At 33.3% G+C, this 19775-nt stretch overlaps 2 protein-coding genes across 13 annotated transcripts in view; both read right to left on the bottom strand.

Annotated features, from left to right (window-relative positions):
* The window catches only part of LOC129806049 (prolyl 4-hydroxylase subunit alpha-1-like), a 186297-nt gene that overhangs the window by 24052 nt on the left and 142470 nt on the right, over positions 1 to 19775 (bottom strand). The window lies entirely within an intron of this gene.
* The window catches only part of LOC129806062 (tropomodulin), an 85933-nt gene that overhangs the window by 18514 nt on the left and 47644 nt on the right, over positions 1 to 19775 (bottom strand). For 11 of the 12 annotated variants that reach the window (XR_008752144.1, XM_055854383.1, XM_055854392.1 and 8 more), the window contains exons 2-5: positions 3529 to 3681; positions 3288 to 3455; positions 2831 to 2954; positions 2529 to 2749 (exon numbers count right to left, since the gene is read on the bottom strand). Coding sequence is in view for 11 of the 12 variants with exons in the window: in XM_055854383.1 (XP_055710358.1) it covers positions 2529 to 2749; positions 2831 to 2954; positions 3288 to 3455; positions 3529 to 3681 (666 nt within the window). In the remaining variant the exon portion in view is untranslated. Of the gene's footprint in view, positions 1 to 2528; positions 2750 to 2830; positions 2955 to 3287; positions 3456 to 3528; positions 3682 to 17240; positions 17260 to 19775 lie in introns of those variants that run through there. The other variant, XM_055854425.1, reaches the window with a different exon arrangement.

Here is a 19775-nt window from a genome sequence, read left to right as displayed (position 1 = left end):
CAGATTTATCGACAATATCGCTTCGACAGTATCGAAAGTTATACATATGCACTTATAAAAATCAAAAAAAATTATCAGACAAAATAACAAAATTTATTATGTGAAATTTTGGGTATTTTTTAAAACTTCGAACCATCAATTCTAATGTAGTCTTTAGAATAGAAATTTTGTCCAAATAACGATGGATAGAAAAATTATATTCAGCAGTTATAAATTGCAATGATTTTTTCAATTCTCATTATGAAAGTTTCCTTAATGAGAATCCTCAAAAATGATGTCTGTAAAGATATTTGATTTTAAGGACGAATGAGGCACCGGTGTCCCAAAAATAAAATTTTATTTTCCGGACTATATAGAGGAAAAAATAATTTTTTAAAGAATTTGTTTTTGTTTTTGGAACACCGGTGCCCCATTCGACCTTAAAGCTTTAAGGAACTAAAATGTGATATTATCAATTTTGATATTTCAAATAAATCTTTCATTCGCGTTTTTAATATTTAAATTTCAAAATTTACAACATGAATTTCGGTCATTTCGAGAATCGACTACAAAAACTTTCACATAAAATGAGATTTTCTAAATATTTTTAAAAATGAAATATTATGGTATGTATTTATACATCCTTTTGACTAGTTTTATATAGTCGATATTTTCAGTTCAAGATTTTCAAAATTGAAAAAATGAAGGCAATTAAATCCCGATTCAAAAATAGAAAACGCAAAAAGTGATAATAATAATAATAATGCTGGCACAACATTCCATGATGGAACAAGGCCTTCCCGCAAGGGGATTTCTAGACATGCATTATTATATTTTCTGATAAGCGATAGATTGAAATAAAAATTGAAATATTTTCCCAGTTTTCCGGGAGTATGTAAGTCACATGCAATTATTCTAATGGACTTCTTTTCTAAAAAAAAAGCAGTCTGCAATTAGATAAGATAAGATTTTGCCACCAGGGGTCAGTTCTCCATTTCGGATATTCCGATGCATCCAGGCCACCAATTGGGCCTCTTATGCTTTAGTGATGATCAATACTTTGATAGTCAGAATATTTTTATAATTTGAAAATTACAAAAAGAAGTTAGAAGAATTGCTATTATTAGAAAGGATATTTCAATGTTCTCTTCCCCAATATATTATTGCTCTATTAACTATGAAAATCTTTAGAAAAATCTGAGAAAAATTTCCTGTGGCTGTTTATCCGTTAATCCTGTTTCTCGAACGCTTTTAATCAACATAGATTATCACTCTTTGAAAAATAATTTTCAAATTACCGATAGACTAAATTTGGGTAATTTTGAATTTTGAGATTTAATCAATGCTTAGGATGAACAAAGAAGCAAAAGACCACAAGAAGCACAAGCCTAATGCGGACTTCAGACCCTAGACTTAGCCTTATGGCGTAACTGCCCTATATTCTTATCATTTAAGACTTTTTGGAAAAAATTAACTTAGGATCGGATTATTAAGGGCAAGTCATCTCTATTAGAATCCAAAAAACAGTAAAACTGGTTATTATTTAGGATTTTGAGATCTTCGGAAACTTGGCTGAACTTCTAGTCTGGACACTACTTTACACTAAAGGACTAAAGCCTTTTTTATGTTTTTTTTCCTTGCCTCATCTAAAACAGCAAAAAAAAATCTCAAATTTCCAAATTATCTGGTTCTTTACTGTATGCAAAACAAACTTTTAATTTTCAGACAAAAAATAAATTTTACCATCTAATTTTCTTCTGTGATGGAATTGTTATTAAGGGGTTACATGAGTCTCTCAGGTTAAAAAATCATTTTTTTTTATTTTGTATTATAACATTTGAAAGATATTTTCTGAAAATTGCAAGTCAATCGGAGTAGAACTCTCGGAGGTAGAGCAGTTTTAGTTATGCATTCCGCCCGCGTGAGCATATTGTTGTAAAATTTTTTTGTAAACTTTTTTCTCAAAACACCGTTTTACAGTGCGAGAGTCAAGATTACTCAGAGTCTACTGAACCGATCTTTCTGAAATTTTGCAGACTTGTTTTGAGAAGTCTTATCTAGTGTTTGAATGAAGGATTTGCACTTCCTTTAATCAGAACCATTTTTACAATACAAAATGTGTTGAAAAATAGGGTAAAACTGATACTTTTTTACAAAAACTTTTGCCAAAAATCCAAATTTTGTCTTTTTCAAAGATCCTTCACTTATCCAGGAGTCCAACTAATCCTCTAACAGAGTATATTAGGTTTTAAGATTTCAGATGAACCTACTGGGAGAAATCCTGCCTACCGCAAGGTCTGTTTTTTTGAGGAATGGTTCCGAAAATCAGTTACCAACCGTCGAATTTTCAAAATTTTTCAATTTTTTTTAAATTTTGTTCTAAAGTTATTCTTTCATATCCCAAAAGTTGGAATTTCTAAAATATTTTCAAGGCCTATTTTTTGACCTGGGAGACCCATGTAACCCCTTAAGTTTTCTATTAAAGAAAATAAATTTGTGATAAAATGACCACTATTCCCAATTAAAAGAAAACGCTTTGAAAAGCTTACCTTAATGTTGTTGAGATTGAGTTCAATTAGCTTTTGATCATCATCCTTGACACGCTTGATGGATTCATCAATGTCTGTGGTATTTGGTGGCTCCTGCGGAAACAATTTCTGTGCACTGGCCTTTGTAATACCATCCCAGCCCAGACCAATTGGTTGACCCTTGTTCAAGAGCGAAGCATGGTACTGATCTTGATTCATCATCGAATGGAAACCCAAAATAGCTGCAAAGAAAAAGGGCCATATTGAAGTTTCTTTTTATTTTCTTCTGGGAAAAAAACCTTCCGCTTGATGAAGAATCTTACCAGCCAAATCAATTATTTCCTCCTGAGTAGCATCATTGAGAGCATGTTCGTACTCATCGCCCAAATCAATAGTTATTTGTTCTTCAGCTTCTTTCATTTTCTCCTCTGGCGGGGGTGGAATCCACTATTAAAAAAAATTATACACAAAAGTATTAAATAAATGGCAAAACTTTCCCTTATACAGATGAAATAACCATTTTGTTGCGATTCATAATTTAATTGAGAGAAATTAATTGATCGTTTAAGTTGAAATAAAAATTTTCACTACTGTCCCTAAATCGCTTTATATTGCCAGAATGACATAATGCAGTTGGTGATCGATAATTATCGGATATTGGTTCGTGGTGAGTTATGCAATGCTCTTAAAATTCTCTGTGTAAACATTGCGATGATCTCAAAAATAGCATGAGGGTGTAGTATAAACAAAGAAATTGGCAAGTTAAAATAATTTTCTCACCTTTTTGCCACGAATTGTCCCCTTGACATAGGGCTCCAATTCCGGTACATCCGGTGTTTCCAGGGCCTGTTTGTTGATATGTTCAATGAGCTTTTTGCGATTAAGTGGCCCCGTGGGCTCTTTTTCGCACTCATAATTGCACCTCTGGTTCGGTGGCAGAAAATTATCCTAGAACAACCAACAGTACCCATTGTGTAAGAGAATCAACAAAATAAACTAATGACCCTGGCATTAAACTTACATCCGGATCGACTTCCTTTGCCAGTATTTTTATCTCTTCTGGCGACAATTGCGCCAAAAGTTCATCCACATCTACCTCATCGTATTCACTCAAGTCTTTGCCATACAGCTTTGCAGGTGTTGTCATAGTTGTTGTTTTCGTTGTTGAGGAAGTCTACAGAGAAAATCATCACAATTATCAATTAGTTGCAAGCCCGAAAAAAAAAGAAAACATCGCTGTGAAAGACGTGAAAAAAAGCCACAACAGTTCGTTCCACTGAACTCAAATGAATGGTGAATGAGATTTTGCCGCCAATATTGTAATTTTTTTTTCTCTCTCTGAAAATTATGCTTCCATTTTTGCCATATTATTAACTGTAAAATAAAAGCATAATCTTTCATGAATATTATGGTTTTTGTCTTTCTTGATATTAAGAACGTGGAGCTGGGTTTGGGAAAGATAAGTGCAGAAGTTAGTTCGTCACATCGTGACCATGAAAATGCATTATATGAGTCTCAACTTGCAAATACATTTAAAGTGCTAATAACAATAATGCCTTTGCCAATTTTCACATCAAAAGTTTCCGACTGTCTCCTTCTCAGACTATCTCTTTCTCTCTCTCTTTTGTTTCTAGTGCAAAACGTGAGGGAATGCATTTGGGAAATAAATCTTTGTGAAGAGCACCAATGAAGGGATATTATTTCGTAATTTATGTCTTTTAATATTTCAACCTCGTATGGCTCAATGAGATGGGAATGTTTTAGGAATGTCATTTAGAAATTGTTTGATCATTTATTTAATTTGCTCTTATTAAAAATTATGTAAGAAACAAGAAGTAAGATATCTTGACGCTCACGGTTTATTTGACTACCAATTTGCCGATTTTTTGCAAAGAATGTGACGATCTCTCGATCTTTTGCAAGGATTTTGCCGATCTACCTATTTGCAATAATCGTGTTAATCTGAATGTCTTTAGTAAAGATTATGCTGATCTACTTGTCTATTCAAAAACCTCATGTGGATTTGCCGATCTTTTGGTAAGATTGTGTCAATTTACTGATATCTTGCAAAGATTGAAATGATCTACTGATCTTTAGAAAGATTGTACCCCAATTTACTTGTTACACGCAAATATATTATCATGCCAATTTATTAATGTTTTCCAAAGATCGTCACGATTCACTAGGAAGGATTGTATCAATCTGACGATATATTGAAAAAAATTGTCAATCTGTTGCTATTTGTAATAAACGAGTAAGTCTCTGTCGTTTATTTTCACAGACCGTACCAATCAATCGATCATCGGAGATCTCAGTGGCCCAATAGGTAAGACCGATGTACGATTAGCAGATTGTTTCAACACGGGATATACAACAATGTGATTGAATTGTAACTAAGGGGTAGATAACTATGCCGCTATAGGTTGACTCGAGTGCCGATCTGTCGATCTCTTCTAAAAATGGTGACGATCTGCCGATTTCGTGTCAATATGCCGATCTCATGCCGACTGCATGCCGATCTCTGGCCAAATTGTGCCGATATGTCTCTTAGGTGGTCTGATACTTCAGCGTTGAAACGGGAATCAGAAGGTCCGAAATACTTCTGGTTCATTCAGGAATATATAGTTGAATCATTGCAGCTTAATAGCATAGCAATTCTGAACTATGCCAACTCCTAGAAGTCAAGATTAAATATATAGATTTCTTAGCAAAATAGTGTCGATCTGCCGATCTTTTTAGCTCCAGATCGGCACAATTTTGCCGATCGCCGATTCACGCCTTGATTGTAACAATATATCCCGATACGATTAATAATAATTGATTTTTGGCTGAAATTAATCTAATTTGTCCTATTTGCAAATTTAGTGGAAAGTACTCTCCCTTCGAACGTGAAAACCTTCGTATAATGTGAATTTCTTTTATTTGTCCTAAGAGACTTACACATAATTACCAATAATTGTTAATAAACTAATATTTAATAGAAATATGTAAGTCTCTTTCGGCGTTATCACACTTGCACATTAAAATTGTAATGTGATTCACATTAATTGTCGCTTTTGAGCGTCCGAATATGTTATTTGTGTCTTTGAGTCACTTAATATTTGGGGTTTTTCTATTTATTGATAAAGAAGTGGACTTGGCCTGCAAAAATAAGTTTAAATTTACCTAAAGCATAAATATTATTCACATTAAAAAATTAAAGAGAAAATCACATTAATTTTTCGCATTAATGCTATAAATCTATTTATATCAAATTTTGCGGGCCAAGTCTACCTTTTTATTAACAAATAGATCAAATTTCGAATATAAGATGATTCAAATACACAAATTACACATTTGGACTCTCACCAGCGACAATTAATGTGAATCATATTAAAATTTTAATGTGCAAGTGTGATAACACAGTTAGGAAAAATAAGAGAAAATTCACATTATTCGAAGTCATGAACGTTCTAAGGGAGAGTACTTTCCCCTATACAGGGAGTTCCGCTTTGAAAAGATTTTTCGGGACCAAAAAAAGACCGCGAATAACTCTAGTGACACAGTAAAATTGCGTATCTGTAAGAAGATACATTCGGAATAAGTTACAAAAACGTCGTAATGTATTTAATAAAGTTTTGGCGACAATTTTTCAGCCTATTTTCAGCACCAACGGTTTATAAGAAGTGCATTTCAAATCTAACGTGTGAAACATTTTACATAGGAGAAAGCCCGCTACTTTCGGACGATTCATGATTCGCGCAAATCGTTTTTTTTTTCAATGTGTTATAAATGAATTTAGCCCGCATTATAATACTATTATATTTTAATAGCTAGTTCAATGTCTCAAATTTTCAGAAAAAAAGCTATGGGTGAAATCCATAACATAGAGAAAAAATTGAATTGTCCGAAGCTTGAATTGTTCGAAGGTAGCGCGCTATCCCCTACCTACCTGCCAGGAGGTGTTGGAGGCGACCTCACAGATATGTGAGGTTGGACTACACTGGGTACCTGGACATAGTGGAATTGCAGGCAATGAGGAAGCAGACCGCCTCGCTGTTGCGGGAGCTAGGACAGCTTTCACTGGACCTGAACCAGTATTAGGGCTTTCCTCACAAGTGAGGAAGTCTATTATAAAAGAAGACATGTTAAAGGCCCATCAAACGGACTGGACCGCGACAACTAATTGTCGTGTGTCCAGACTGTTCATGGCCAATATCGATAAAAAACGGACGGATTATGTTGTGGGTGGCAGCCGCTGGAGAGCCCGGCGGGCTGCCAACACTTTAACCGGCCATTGTTTAAAGAAACATCTGAATAAGATTGGCATCCAATGCGATCCAATGTGCAGAGGATGTAATGAGACTGAAGAGACGGTCATACACCTTGTGTGTGACTGCCCCAGTTTGTGTAACTTGAGGCGGAAGCTGCTTAGTAAAGCGGTACTGCCTCAGAGTGAATTACCAGGGATAAAGCCGGCCTGTTTGATGGAGTTCATCCGGAGATCGGGCTGGCTTGACACCCCCTGCCCTTAATAGTGGAAATTTTTCTAGGGGATGCATAATGGGCCCAACACAGAGGCCTGGGTGCAGCGGTCACTTTTGACCGCCCCCTCTTCTAAATCTAAATCTAAATCTAAATCCCCTACATTTAGGAGCATTTTTCAAAAAAAGATTTTATAAGTTAGCACCGAATAGTTAGTAAATTCATATCAAATGTTTTTAATTTCTTATCATATCAATTTCTGTGACTCCTTGTAGCTCAGGCACACGTTTTTGATCAGAAAAATTTAATTAAAATCGAAATTCACATCCCTTCCTTTCTCACACGTTTTGTATATGACTAACTCTAAATTCGATTGAGTTAAATTGATTATGTTGTGATGTTTAAAAGAAGAAGAAGAATACGAAAGAGTAAGATAGACATATGCAAAGCGCATGAGCATGAGAAGTATTCGAATTTAGATTTCATGAAATTTTCCTGATCTAAAAGATTTGCCGGAGACACTAACTAAGCTTAAAGTTTAGAAATCTAAAAAACTGTGTTTTAAAAATAAAATTTATAAAAATATTATCTCGTTAAATAACTTAATAGAATTTTATAGATAAGTTATTATACAGTAAAAATTATAAGGGAGTATTGCTGGATAGTAGATTTATTTATCGACAAATTGTATATTTTACAGCGGTTACGGTTATTTGGTCATTAGAAAAGTAGGGTTTGATCAGTTAAAGTTTACAAAAAACGGTAAATAATAAATGTTAGTGAAGTTTAACTTTAATATGGTCGATAATGGCTTTTTATCACATTTTAGTCAATAAAAAAATTAAATTTGATCAGTTAAAATTTAAGATTTTAAAAGCAGTGAAACGTGAAACCATAATGTTATTTTTAATAAAAAGAAAATAAAGAATATGTGTTTAATTTTTCCTGCAATATATAGTGTCAGTTGAGAAAGATTTATTTTTTACTGATCAAAATCAAAAATTAATATTTAACTAATTAAATTTGATTTTTTGCATTCTATTCCCATGTTATATCTGACAAGAAGTATTTTATCCAAATCAAATGTAAATATTTTAATTAAAAAATGTTGCAGAATTATTATAAAATTGTTGATTAATAGAATTTTTTTTTTGAGTTGAAGAATAAAATTTTAATCAGCCTGTTTTTCTGCTCTTTGTGATTTCTTGACAAAATTATTGGTTTTTCTGAATAATTTCACTTATTTTAAAATCTAGTGATTAAAGTTATGAAATTACTGATACACATAAGTGCAAATATTTTAATAAAACTGACCAATTTGTAATGTTTTCTTTTTGGAATTAATTTACAATCACTTGGCAGGTGCCTTAAGAATATTCCAATTCAAATATTTATTTACGTTGCAATGTCTAATTAATTAAATTAAAGTGGAAGTTGTTGAAAGCCTTTGTATTTCTATTTTTAACATCTTCAATCTAAAAATATGCCTTTGAGTAGGGCATGAAAATCAATCGATTGATACTCTAGATTGGAAAGTTCCTGGTATGACATCGTTTGAGAGAGTCTCAGGTATTATTTACGAGAAGCCACAAAAGTAGCAAAGCAGAGGAACGGGTTTATTTGGTGAAATTGCAAGACATTTCCTATTGTTACTTTGCAAAAGCAAAAATGATCTTGCTTTTTCTTAGTCGAAACTCTTCAATCTTGTTTAATTGTCTTTCTTCTCTAGCTCTCATTTTTGCATCATCTAACGTCCATAGCATTAGTATTCAACGTCCCATTGTTCTTCTTTGCTTCAGTTTTTTTCCTCCTCGAAAGCACCAACAAAGGAATAAGTAATTTTTGATGACACTACAGATATATACAATGTTAGGGAAATATATGTCTTCAGAGACCATTGTTACGGTCTTTTTCTTCAGCTGTACTTCATAGTGCTTTGTTGTGTGCTTTCGTGACAGTGGATATAGCATTTCCTCAGCAAGACACCCGGTCTAGAGGCTCAATTTCCGTGTTGAACTGTGGGAGTTGTCTGGTAACAGAGGAGACGCATGTGTCGTGCTTATACTTAAAATGCATTCAACTTTCCAGTAACTATGCAATTTATACTCCCATAATCAATAGTTCATACACGTAAGGCACAATTTTTCTCTCAGTCAAGCCGCTATCAATGGTGAAAGTCTTTGTCGTGATAGATAAATAACAAATAGAAGATCTTTTTCTTTTGTTTTTTTTTTTAATTTTTATTTCACACAATATTTAGCATGAGGTGTGAAATAGGATTATAACACTTTCAGTGGAAGAAGATAAAAATGAAAATGCATTGAAGATAAGAGAGTGGAAGTAATTTGCTTTCAAAATGCCCTGACAAATATGTAATTTATTTGTAATTCATTTTTCTTTTGTAGGATGATATGGATGGGTAGTATCATTGCCTGGCTTTCGGAGTGTGTAATGTTAATTAAAAGGAAAGTCTTGCATAAGTATTTTCTATCAATATTTACATAATAAATACGCCGTGTTTATAAATACATCCACTTTTCACCGTACAATTGCTATTGCCCACCAATTAAATATTATTTTAGCCTCATCAAGTATGAATAAATTAATGAATGGAGATACTATGAGCATGATAAGAGAGAGGGGGAATAAACCATCTAGACTTCTTGTCAACATACAATAATGCAAAAATAGTGCAACAATGCGCATTTATGGAGAGAAAATTCATGTGCTGATTTCTGGTAAAATCAAGTGAAAATGGTATTTACTTGATGAAAATACAGTATTGCTTTCACGTGTTGAATTTTCAATGTATATTTGCTTTAATTAAGGTGTTGGCTTGAGGTAAAACTCTTCAGCAGTTTCTTTTTCTGTCAATAAATGCCAGATGAATAATGTGGGAGAGAAACTAATTATTTTAAGTCAATTGCTTTTTCTGGAAAGACATCTTTTTGTTTCAACAAGAAATTGCAAATAGAAGAAAAAGTTGTTATTTTGCTGAAGATTGAATCTTTTAAGGTATCCCTACACTTCTACAGTTTATTGATTTCATTTATACAAAAAACAATCCCGTACGGAGGGAAAGAAATAAAATCAACAGAAAAGAAGTGTTCACTATCTTATGTGCTAGACACACTTACGACTTAAGCTTAGATAAGGCTTAACGTTATTATAATCAAAATAACGATTATAAAAAAAAATAAAACCATGTTTGTACTTTTTTCACAAACATTGTTTATAAGATGATCATTTGACGAGCTTTTTTCGTACTTTTTTCAAACATTTGTTCATAAAATTTTGCCATACAGACAAAATTAAAATAAATACCCATAAGTTTCCTACAAATTAAGCCATTTCGCGGCTTAAGCTGAGATACGATTTAATCAGAAACAGATTGAAACTTGATCTAATCATTATTTTAATTATAACTACATTAAGCCGTCCCTCGGCTTAAGTCGTAAGTGTGTCTAGCACATTATGGATTCCACATATTTAAAAAAAAAAAACTCGTCAAATTGGAGTATTTTGAAATAAATTACTTTTACAAGTGCACGCTACTTCACATCAAAAGTCTTCTTTTTAATGAAAATTTCTTAGATCCACTTGAGCGAGTTCGTATCGAAATACTGGTTTAGGAGATGTCAAAAATTTTGAATAATGACATCCACACACAATGCAAAATATCTGTCAAAATTCGACATATACAAAAATTTTGCCAGTTTCTTTTTACATAATTGTACGTAATTTGCTTCAAAGTGCCAGGAAAAATTTTTTATATTGTGAAGTAAAGCCTGTTTACACATTGAGAAAATTACACTAATATTGAAAGAGAATATTGATTTCTAATTTAATGATATAAAACATTGAAGTAAAATGCATTTATATTGAATTTGGCACTGTTGAAGTCTATGTGTACCAAAGAAGGTTTAGTCAATATTTGGCATATTAAAGCAAATTACTTAAGCTCGTATAGGAAAAACTGTCAAAATTTCTTCAATATGTCAAATATGGACATAAATTACTCTAGTATGTAGAGTTCATTTGTTAATTGTACGAAATATTTATACGAATTTTGAAATTTTATTATTAAATACATACTAAACGTATTTATTTTAATATTCTAACCTTATATCAAAGTTTTCCATCGAATTTCTAACGTATAGGTCTATCAATATATGAAATATTAATTTTCCTGACAATATGTACCCTCAGGGAAATGAATTTGGGAGCCGGGGTTAGAAAGAGGTGTTGAATATGCACCATAGCAATCGGGGTTTAGATTTACACCAGAAATGAAGGAAAAAAGTGAAATTCACACCAAATTTGCTTTATAAAAATTAACTCTGCCGAGTGTTGTATCTCCACCGTACATACATTCCGTAAAAAGTACAGAATAATGTAATTTCGCAATCCAGGAAAGTCACGAACATGTTTTGTATGAATTTAGTACCAAGTTTAGTACACTTTCGTTTAATTATGATATAAAAAAGAGTTAAAAAAATATTTTTTATTCAAAATAATTCAATATTGAATATTTAAATCTCGTCGAGTGTTATATTTACACTGTTGGTAACAAACGTAAGCAAATGCAAGGCGAGTGTGAAAAATACACTTAAATGGTGTTTTTTAAACACTACTCGGGGTTGGTACTACTTACGTTTAATTTCTTAAATTTTCTTATAATTTTTTCACCTAGTGCCACCGAGTATGATATAAGGTAATACGCTAATCGAGAAATTGGGCAAGAATTGCAGTGAAAATTCGTAAATTAACGAAATACGGTGAGCATTTTACTGTCAATGTGATTCTGCCCTAAAGTGAAAGTAATTTACTTTAATGACAAATTTAGACTTGAATTGTTCACTTTTTGCAACGTTTTTGATGAACTCTACTCGCTAGAGAAATTTTTGTACAAATTTTACAGTTTTTCATACACAAGCGTAGGCAATTTGCTTCAATATGGACATAAATTTATCTAGTATAATGACCATAAACGATAAAAAAACCTAAAACATATCCACAATTACAAACACTGAGAAAAAAAGAGGCTACGATTAACTTTTTTTAGTCATAACTTTAACACTTTTCGGGTGTAAAAATATATTAACATTTTTTAATATTAATTTTACACTTTTTGAGGATAAAATCAACATGAAAAAAAGGGTAATTTTAACCCATAACACACCTAAAAAGGGTATTATTTACACCGATTTAGGATCAATAATGCAGAGTAAAATTAACATTTCCGGAATGTTTTTTTGACTCTCTCGGATTTCTCTCAGTGTAGGTATTTAAAAGTAATATAAAATATTTTAGTCTCATTGATTGCATATTTAACAGAAGTGTACATAATTATAATTCATCGCTTGGATCAGCAGTAGCGGCTATTGCATTTCTTTTCTATCTGCATTTGTTGCAAACGTTGCAAACGACTGTATGGCGTGGCGTCGTTAGCAACAAATGCACATACAAAGTAAATGCAGATAGAATAATTGCTAATTCAGACGACAAATTTTTGATTTAGTATTACATTTCAATAGTTATTGTAATAATTATACAAAAAAGTGTCTTTACTAAAAACAATAAATTAAATATTCTATTTTTATGTAAAATTAAACGTATAAAAATTATGGTAAATAATTAATTTTATACACTATTATAAGTACGAATTCCATATAAAGTTTTCATATTTAACACGATTAAAGGAACACAAAAATCAGATGTATGTCTACTTTTAGAATGATAATTGTGTAATCCTATACAATTATCAATATTTTTTATGGGATTGGGAAACCTCGTATTTTACATTTCGTATTTTACATCTTCGTATTGCACATTTCGTATTGCGGAAACTTCGTATTTCAGCACATTTCGTATTTTACCATTTCGTATTTCACATTTCGTCTTTCATACATTTTGTACAAAAATTGAACATTTCGTCTGCCATACATTTCATACAAGCATATCAACCAATAAAATAATAGAATTGTAGTTTTATAAGGTCAAGGGCGCTATGCGCCTCGGGTCTAAGTTTGAAGTCGAACATCATGCTTTTTAATTATTCATTTATTTAAAATTTTTATGTAAATTTCCAACTGCTTCAGCAAATATTTCAAATTTTACCATCAAGTCTGAGAAATATTGGTAAATGTTTACAATATGCTCTTAAAACCCATTTGAGCCTTTTATTCATAACTTTATCAAGACATTAGATGGAGATTTTATAAAAGGGAAACGTGACCATTACAATGGATTTTATAATAATTCCTTAAGTTTTTTTTTGTAGATATATCTTGTATAGCCGGGCTTTTGCCCTGAAAGATTCTTTATGGAGACCAAAGCTTTTCGCGGCCAATTGCCCAGCACCGCCCAGGCTCTGTGCCTCCATCCGATCTCTTCCAGGCCATGTTACCGACTGACTGACAGTTATCTCTTGTCTTATCTCCTGTTATCCTGTTAACCAAGGCCAAGCTCACAGACGACGAGCAACCGAACCAGTAAAAGGCCTTGCTTGGAGCGAGAGGCGGGAAATATGAAGTTGCTGCGAACAGGGAAGGGATAGCCGAGCCATTGCCGCTCTGTATTATTATTATTGGATATGAGATGGAGGTAGTCCAAGTGAACATTTCGTCCTTTGACACCGTGTATTTTGATTTCGTTAAAACTATTAAAAATTGACTAGATTTCGAGCAAAAATCACTGAAGACTAATTGGACATGAATCACAGAACCAAGTTTTACCAATTTCGAAGCCCCATTTAATAACTTAGGCCCCATTTTCGAAGCAAAATATCGGAGTCCATTTGACATTTCAAAATTTAGGTTATGTTTCGTTCTTTTAGCGATTTTAATCATTTCTTGGACTGTTTTCACTAGTTTTTCATCACTATATGTTAAAAAATTACTTGTTTTAAGGAATTTGTGTGGTAGTTCCCCTGATACCTAAAGCTTAAAATCTCCCGCTTGTGCCATTCTTCCGTTTCGTGATGTTATCATCGCCGGCTAGCGCCGCTTGCTCGGTTCGATCCTCGCTCACCCTCAGTATTAGTCGATCACTAGACAACGAGAGAAGAAGACATTCTCTCCAAAAGTTCGAGAAAGGAGTTATCTTACTGCCCATTCAGTCAGATTAGTTTCGGGAACAAGCGAAGAGGGGTTGCGAGCAAGTGAGAGCAAGCCCCAGTTCTGCTTACACGGCGGGCAAAAGTGGATTTTACCTCCACATTTGAATGTTATTTTTTCACCAAAACTTAAGAAATTATCGAAAAACTAAGAAAATGTGGGAGCATTTCGCATGCAAACAACTGAGCATTCTCAAAGTCGCACACTAACGCAGCTATCATCAGCAGGCTATCATACACGCTCACTTCCCTATCCTCATTCAGAGCGGCAATGGCCGAGCTCAATTTCGCTATCAGGAGGAAAGTTTCTCTAACACTTAAAAATTTCTATTTTTTATCACATAAAACTGCAGCCTATTTATATATTACGTTTTTTTTGCCAAACATTTTTTTTAATGAAATCCGTACAAGAAAAAGTATGCGGCTGTCAAAAATTGCATTAAAGTAGTCGTAAACGACTATTCGAACCAATCTATAATTAAATTTTTGCGCGGAATTTCTCAAAATTTTCAGTTTTCACTATCTTAGCAATAAAATTTTTCTATATAAAGTAAAATTTACGAATTTTATTTTCTTTCAACTTCGTCGTATTCCACATTCAGATATGAAAAAAACCAAAGGCACGGAAACAAAAATATAGAAAAACAAAACGAAAGAAATAAAAAGAATATAAAATTAAAAAAATAAATAAATAAAAACGACACGTCTGACACAGGGTAAGGGGACCCAGCATTGAGCCATTAATTAACGCCCTGGTTTAGGAACTATTTCAGCCCTAATCGGCAAGGTCTGAGCGGCCCAGCAACGAAAGAGTTCCCTGTTCGACATTTCCCGACGGTCACGGCCTCCCAAATGTTCAGAAAGTGGTGGCCACCAAGGAGAACTATTGCTTCAACCGCGTTCGTTTTTTCCCACGCCGTAAGGATTTACATTGAAGCGAACCCTGTTCCGAACGCGTTTGCTGAATGGTGTTCAAACAGAGAACTTTCGTTGCTGGGGGTAGGCCCGAATTAAGGGCAATGGCTCGGCTATCCCTTCCCTGTTCGCAGCAACTTCATATTTCCCGCCTCCCGCTCCAAGCAAGGCCTTTTACTGGTTCGGTTGCTCGTCGTCTGTGAGCTTGGCCTTGGTTAACAGGATAACAGGAGATAAGACAAGAGATAACTGTCAGTCAGTCGGTAACATGGCCTGGAAGAGATCGGATGGAGGCACAGAGCCTGGGCGGTGCTGGGCAATTGGCCGCGAAAAGCTTTGGTCTCCATAAAGAATCTTTCAGGGCAAAAGCCCGGCTATACAAGATATATCTACAAAAAAAAACTTAAGGAATTATTATAAAATCCATTGTAATGGTCACGTTTCCCTTTTATAAAATCTCCATCTAATGTCTTGATAAAGTTATGAATAAAAGGCTCAAATGGGTTTTAAGAGCATATTGTAAACATTTACCAATATTTCTCAGACTTGATGGTAAAATTTGAAATATTTGCTGAAGCAGTTGGAAATTTACATAAAAATTTTAAATAAATGAATAATTAAAAAGCATGATGTTCGACTTCAAACTTAGACCCGAGGCGCATAGCGCCCTTGACCTTATAAAACTACAATTCTATTATTTTATTGGTTGATATGCTTGTATGAAATGTATGGCAGACGAAATGTTCAATTTTTGTACAAAATGTATGAAAGACGAAATGTGAAATACGAAATGGTAAAATACGAAATGTGCTGAAATACGAAGTTTCCGCAATACGAAATGTGCAATACGAAGATGTAAAATACGAAATGTAAAATACGAGGTTTCCGCGAACCATTTTTTATTATCGTAGTAAAGTATTTTATGGGATTAAATATTTAATTAAATGTGGATAATGCTCAACATTTAATTAACTTTACTAATGCAATGTAAGTAAAATTGATATTGTTGACATCGTTGATACAACGATTAAACTTAATCCTATTATCTGACAACAAATCATCAAATATTTAAATAAAATATTAAATAATTTATTGCTCTCTCATAACCACTCTGCAAATAGGGTCTGTATTTTTAAGGCACGTGAAATAAACTGTTTTAAACTAAGGGAAGTGTTGGAGATAGTTTGAGACTTGCTTTCAGAGCTTTCTTTTGAAATTGTCCCCTTGGTGTTTTGGTATTAAGAGATGTTTTTACTTATTACCCAACCATTTTCTTTTCAGATTCTTGATAATGTTGTTTATAAACGTGTCATAAAAGATACTACTTGCTTGGGTGATATAATCAACCAGTGGAAAAAAATAGTTAGTAAACACTCCAATTCGTGCTGTAATAGTGAATACCAATCCCACAGTTGACGGTTTTTTTTTAATTAAGAATAATTTATAGAGGTTGTCGCGCTCGTGTATTACCTTACACAAATAAGTAAGCAATTTCCACTCCCTCGTCAAGTTAATTATTTTTCTACTGAGAATTCCATTCGATGGACCGAACAAATGCTCCAAATCGGAAAAAGTGAATGGTGGCATTTGACAATAATTAGGAGCATATAATACAACAATTCACTGACCTCGTTTCTAACTGATTTTCAAATGTAATATATATATATTATATATATCTACCCAGCAGACTTGCTGAATATTTCCCAGCATGCATTCTGCTGGGTGGTCAATGATGCTAAATTGTGGGTGAGTTTTACAATATCTTGTATCTACATAGGACAAGACTAAAAGGCGAATATATTGACAAAAGAAGTCTGAGAAAGAGAATATAAATGGAAAATGACGTCATACATGGTAAGGAACTGTCAATGAGAGAAAAAAAAACATGGGCTGGGCTTCTTGTCGGTCTCCAGTGGTTTTCCATCGAGACTTTTCATTGATTTTTCACCACAAGTGAGGTTAGGGATCTATAAAGGATATGCTATACACACCACAGAATCAATATAGTTGATAGGGAACACAATTTTCCGGATGTTTAGCTTTCCAGGCAATTGAGATCAATTGAGAATTGTCACCAATTCACAGAATAATTCACAAATTCCGTGTGCACACAGTTTTTTAGACACAAATAACCACTCTTTGTACACCAGATTAAATACCACAATTGCGTGAATATGATATAAATGTGCAGGAGGATGGTGTGATTGATAAAATATTTAGCGAATAAAAGACCGAACCTCTTTTACCTAGACGATGACTGAAATTAAAATGACGACCGAGGCAAATGCCGAATGTTGTAACAAGAGCTCAAGTATGAAAGAAACAACACCATATGACATCCAACATGCCGTAAATGGTATAAAATCTCATGCTACACTACTTCCACTTAAGTCAATTGTACGATATGTAGAGGGGGCCAGAAAGAAACAACTATACATTCCCTACCTTATATTGATTTCTACAGAGACGAACTTGTATCATATTGCCAAGGTAGCCCCCTGAACAATATACCGCAACCAAATAGGAATCCTATGCATACGGGATGGTCAGACGGGTTGGCTAAATTTGCCAAAAAATCACCTACTTCTGTGTACTTTTATTACCTCACAAACATTTAGAAAACCACAATAAAATACTCTATTTGCAAATGAATGAAGGTTTATTTTCTAATTTCATTAATTCTTTGTCCCATTGAGTCTTCACATAAATACCAAAGATGCTATGAATAATTCATATTCAGTTGTTATTTTTGTAAATGATTAAAATCGTGTTTTTCGATAAAATTGGAAATTTTGTGACACTGTAAATTTTCAGAAGGCAATAGAGTAAAATTAATATGTATTGTCAACCAAAAATGATAATTTGGTACACTGAGAAAAATAAATGTTTAAATAACAAACACTTTTTCAGTTTAAGTTTACCGGTTGCAAGGTAATCTGAAAATAGAATTCTCGTCACTCTTCTCAAATCCAGATACATATGAAACTAAAGATAATGTGAGTTGGTCAACATTAAATTGAATTTGCAAATTTTAAAAACAAACTTTCACTACACAGAGATATTAGAACACCGAGAGAAAGGTGTGTATTACCAACAAAACTAAATGAGTATAGTCATAACACATAACTCTACACTCATTTCAACTAATCCTCGGTTTTATTTTTGAATTTGTGATTATAGTGACTATTCAAATTAATTATCTGTAACATGGGTAACATGCCTTTAAACATGCTGTTTTGAGTTTCAAAGTTTTAAACTCTTAATACTTCGTTTATTCAGGAAGAAAAAAATCGTTTCAAACGAATATTAACTGGTTAAAGTCGAGTGTTATCCTCCAACACACAATAATACAGAGTATTTTCAGAGCATTAATTACACTTAGGATTTTTAATCCAAATTACTAGCTTATTTAAATAAGTTTCATTAATGCCCTAGACACACCTACGACTTAAGCCGAGACACGGCTTAACGTAATTACGGTAAGGAAGACCGGGGCAGAATTAACCAGCAAATCACATTTTTCATTTCGTATAATTTGCAAAAAAAAGGTTTGTATCAGGCTGATAAATATTTCAACACTGAGAAAAAACGGAGGTGCGATTAACTTTTTTTCCTCATAACTTTTTAGGTGTAAAAATATATCAAACACTTTTTAATGTTAATTTTACACCTTTTAAGGATAAAAATAACATGAAAAAGGGTAACTTTAACCGCTAATACACCTAAAAAGGGTAATTTTTACACTCAATACCGCATGGTAAAAGTAACACTTCCGGAATGTTATTTTAACTTTTTCGGATTTCTTTCAGTGTACCAATTTAAACCGGAGCTCCTATAAGGGGTTTTTTAACGGTGCTAGAGAGTGATTCCACAAATTTAAGGTTTAATGTTAAACTTTTAAATAACTTTTGTTGAGTAATAATCTGAGACAATTTTTAACGAGTGAAATAGTAACTACAATAATTAATAACTTAAAATATTGCAGATATATAAGAATCAAATGCATTTACTCTATTGGAGCTGCGCTGTATAATCAAAATCAGGGGTGTGACATTAAAAATGCGACCGGTTTTAGTGTAATTTTTTCCTGTTTTCTTACACATTTAACGAGATATCTCAAAAAACTACGTAGGTTGCCAATTTGCGGTTTTTGGTTGCCCATTCCATATTAAATTGGCTTTTATTTTGAATTTGTATTACTTGCTAATTCATTCCACAATGACAGAAAACACCGTATAAACTCCAAATTTTTTTCGGCACGCTAGAAACATTGGCACTCAATGGGTCAAGTGGTAGAGCACTCGGTCTATGATGAAAGTGTCCAGGGTTCGAATACCCTTTAGGTCACCAAGAATTTTTCTGGCGTTAAAGGTGTTCGGATTGCATCCAGTGAGCTTCACTGCACTTGATTCCACGGGCATGGGACTGACAACCTCACCCCCTCCCGGAAGGCTTTTTCCTTCATGGAATGTTGTGCCAACATTATTTATTATTATTATTATTAGAAACATATGGGAAAGATAGGAAACGCCATTCCCCTGATCAAAACAATGATCAGATTACATATCCATCAGTTTCTAACTAATCTGTTCCTCGGCTTAAGTCAAGAAATGGCTTAGTCAGTGGGAAACTGATGGGAATTTAGTCAAATCATTATTTTGATTAAAATTACGCTGAGCCTTCTCTCGGCTTAAGTCGTAAGGGTGTCTAAGACATAAGTACCCTGGATTTTCTCTAATAGACAAAGAGAAAATTCTTTTTTTTAAGAAGTC

The sequence above is a fragment of the Phlebotomus papatasi genome, chromosome 1 (assembly GCF_024763615.1).
Source record: "Phlebotomus papatasi isolate M1 chromosome 1, Ppap_2.1, whole genome shotgun sequence".
NCBI lineage: Eukaryota > Metazoa > Arthropoda > Insecta > Diptera > Psychodidae > Phlebotomus > Phlebotomus papatasi.
The sequence above is the reverse complement of the archived record's forward strand: the minus strand, read 5'-3'. Positions and strand labels throughout refer to the sequence as shown.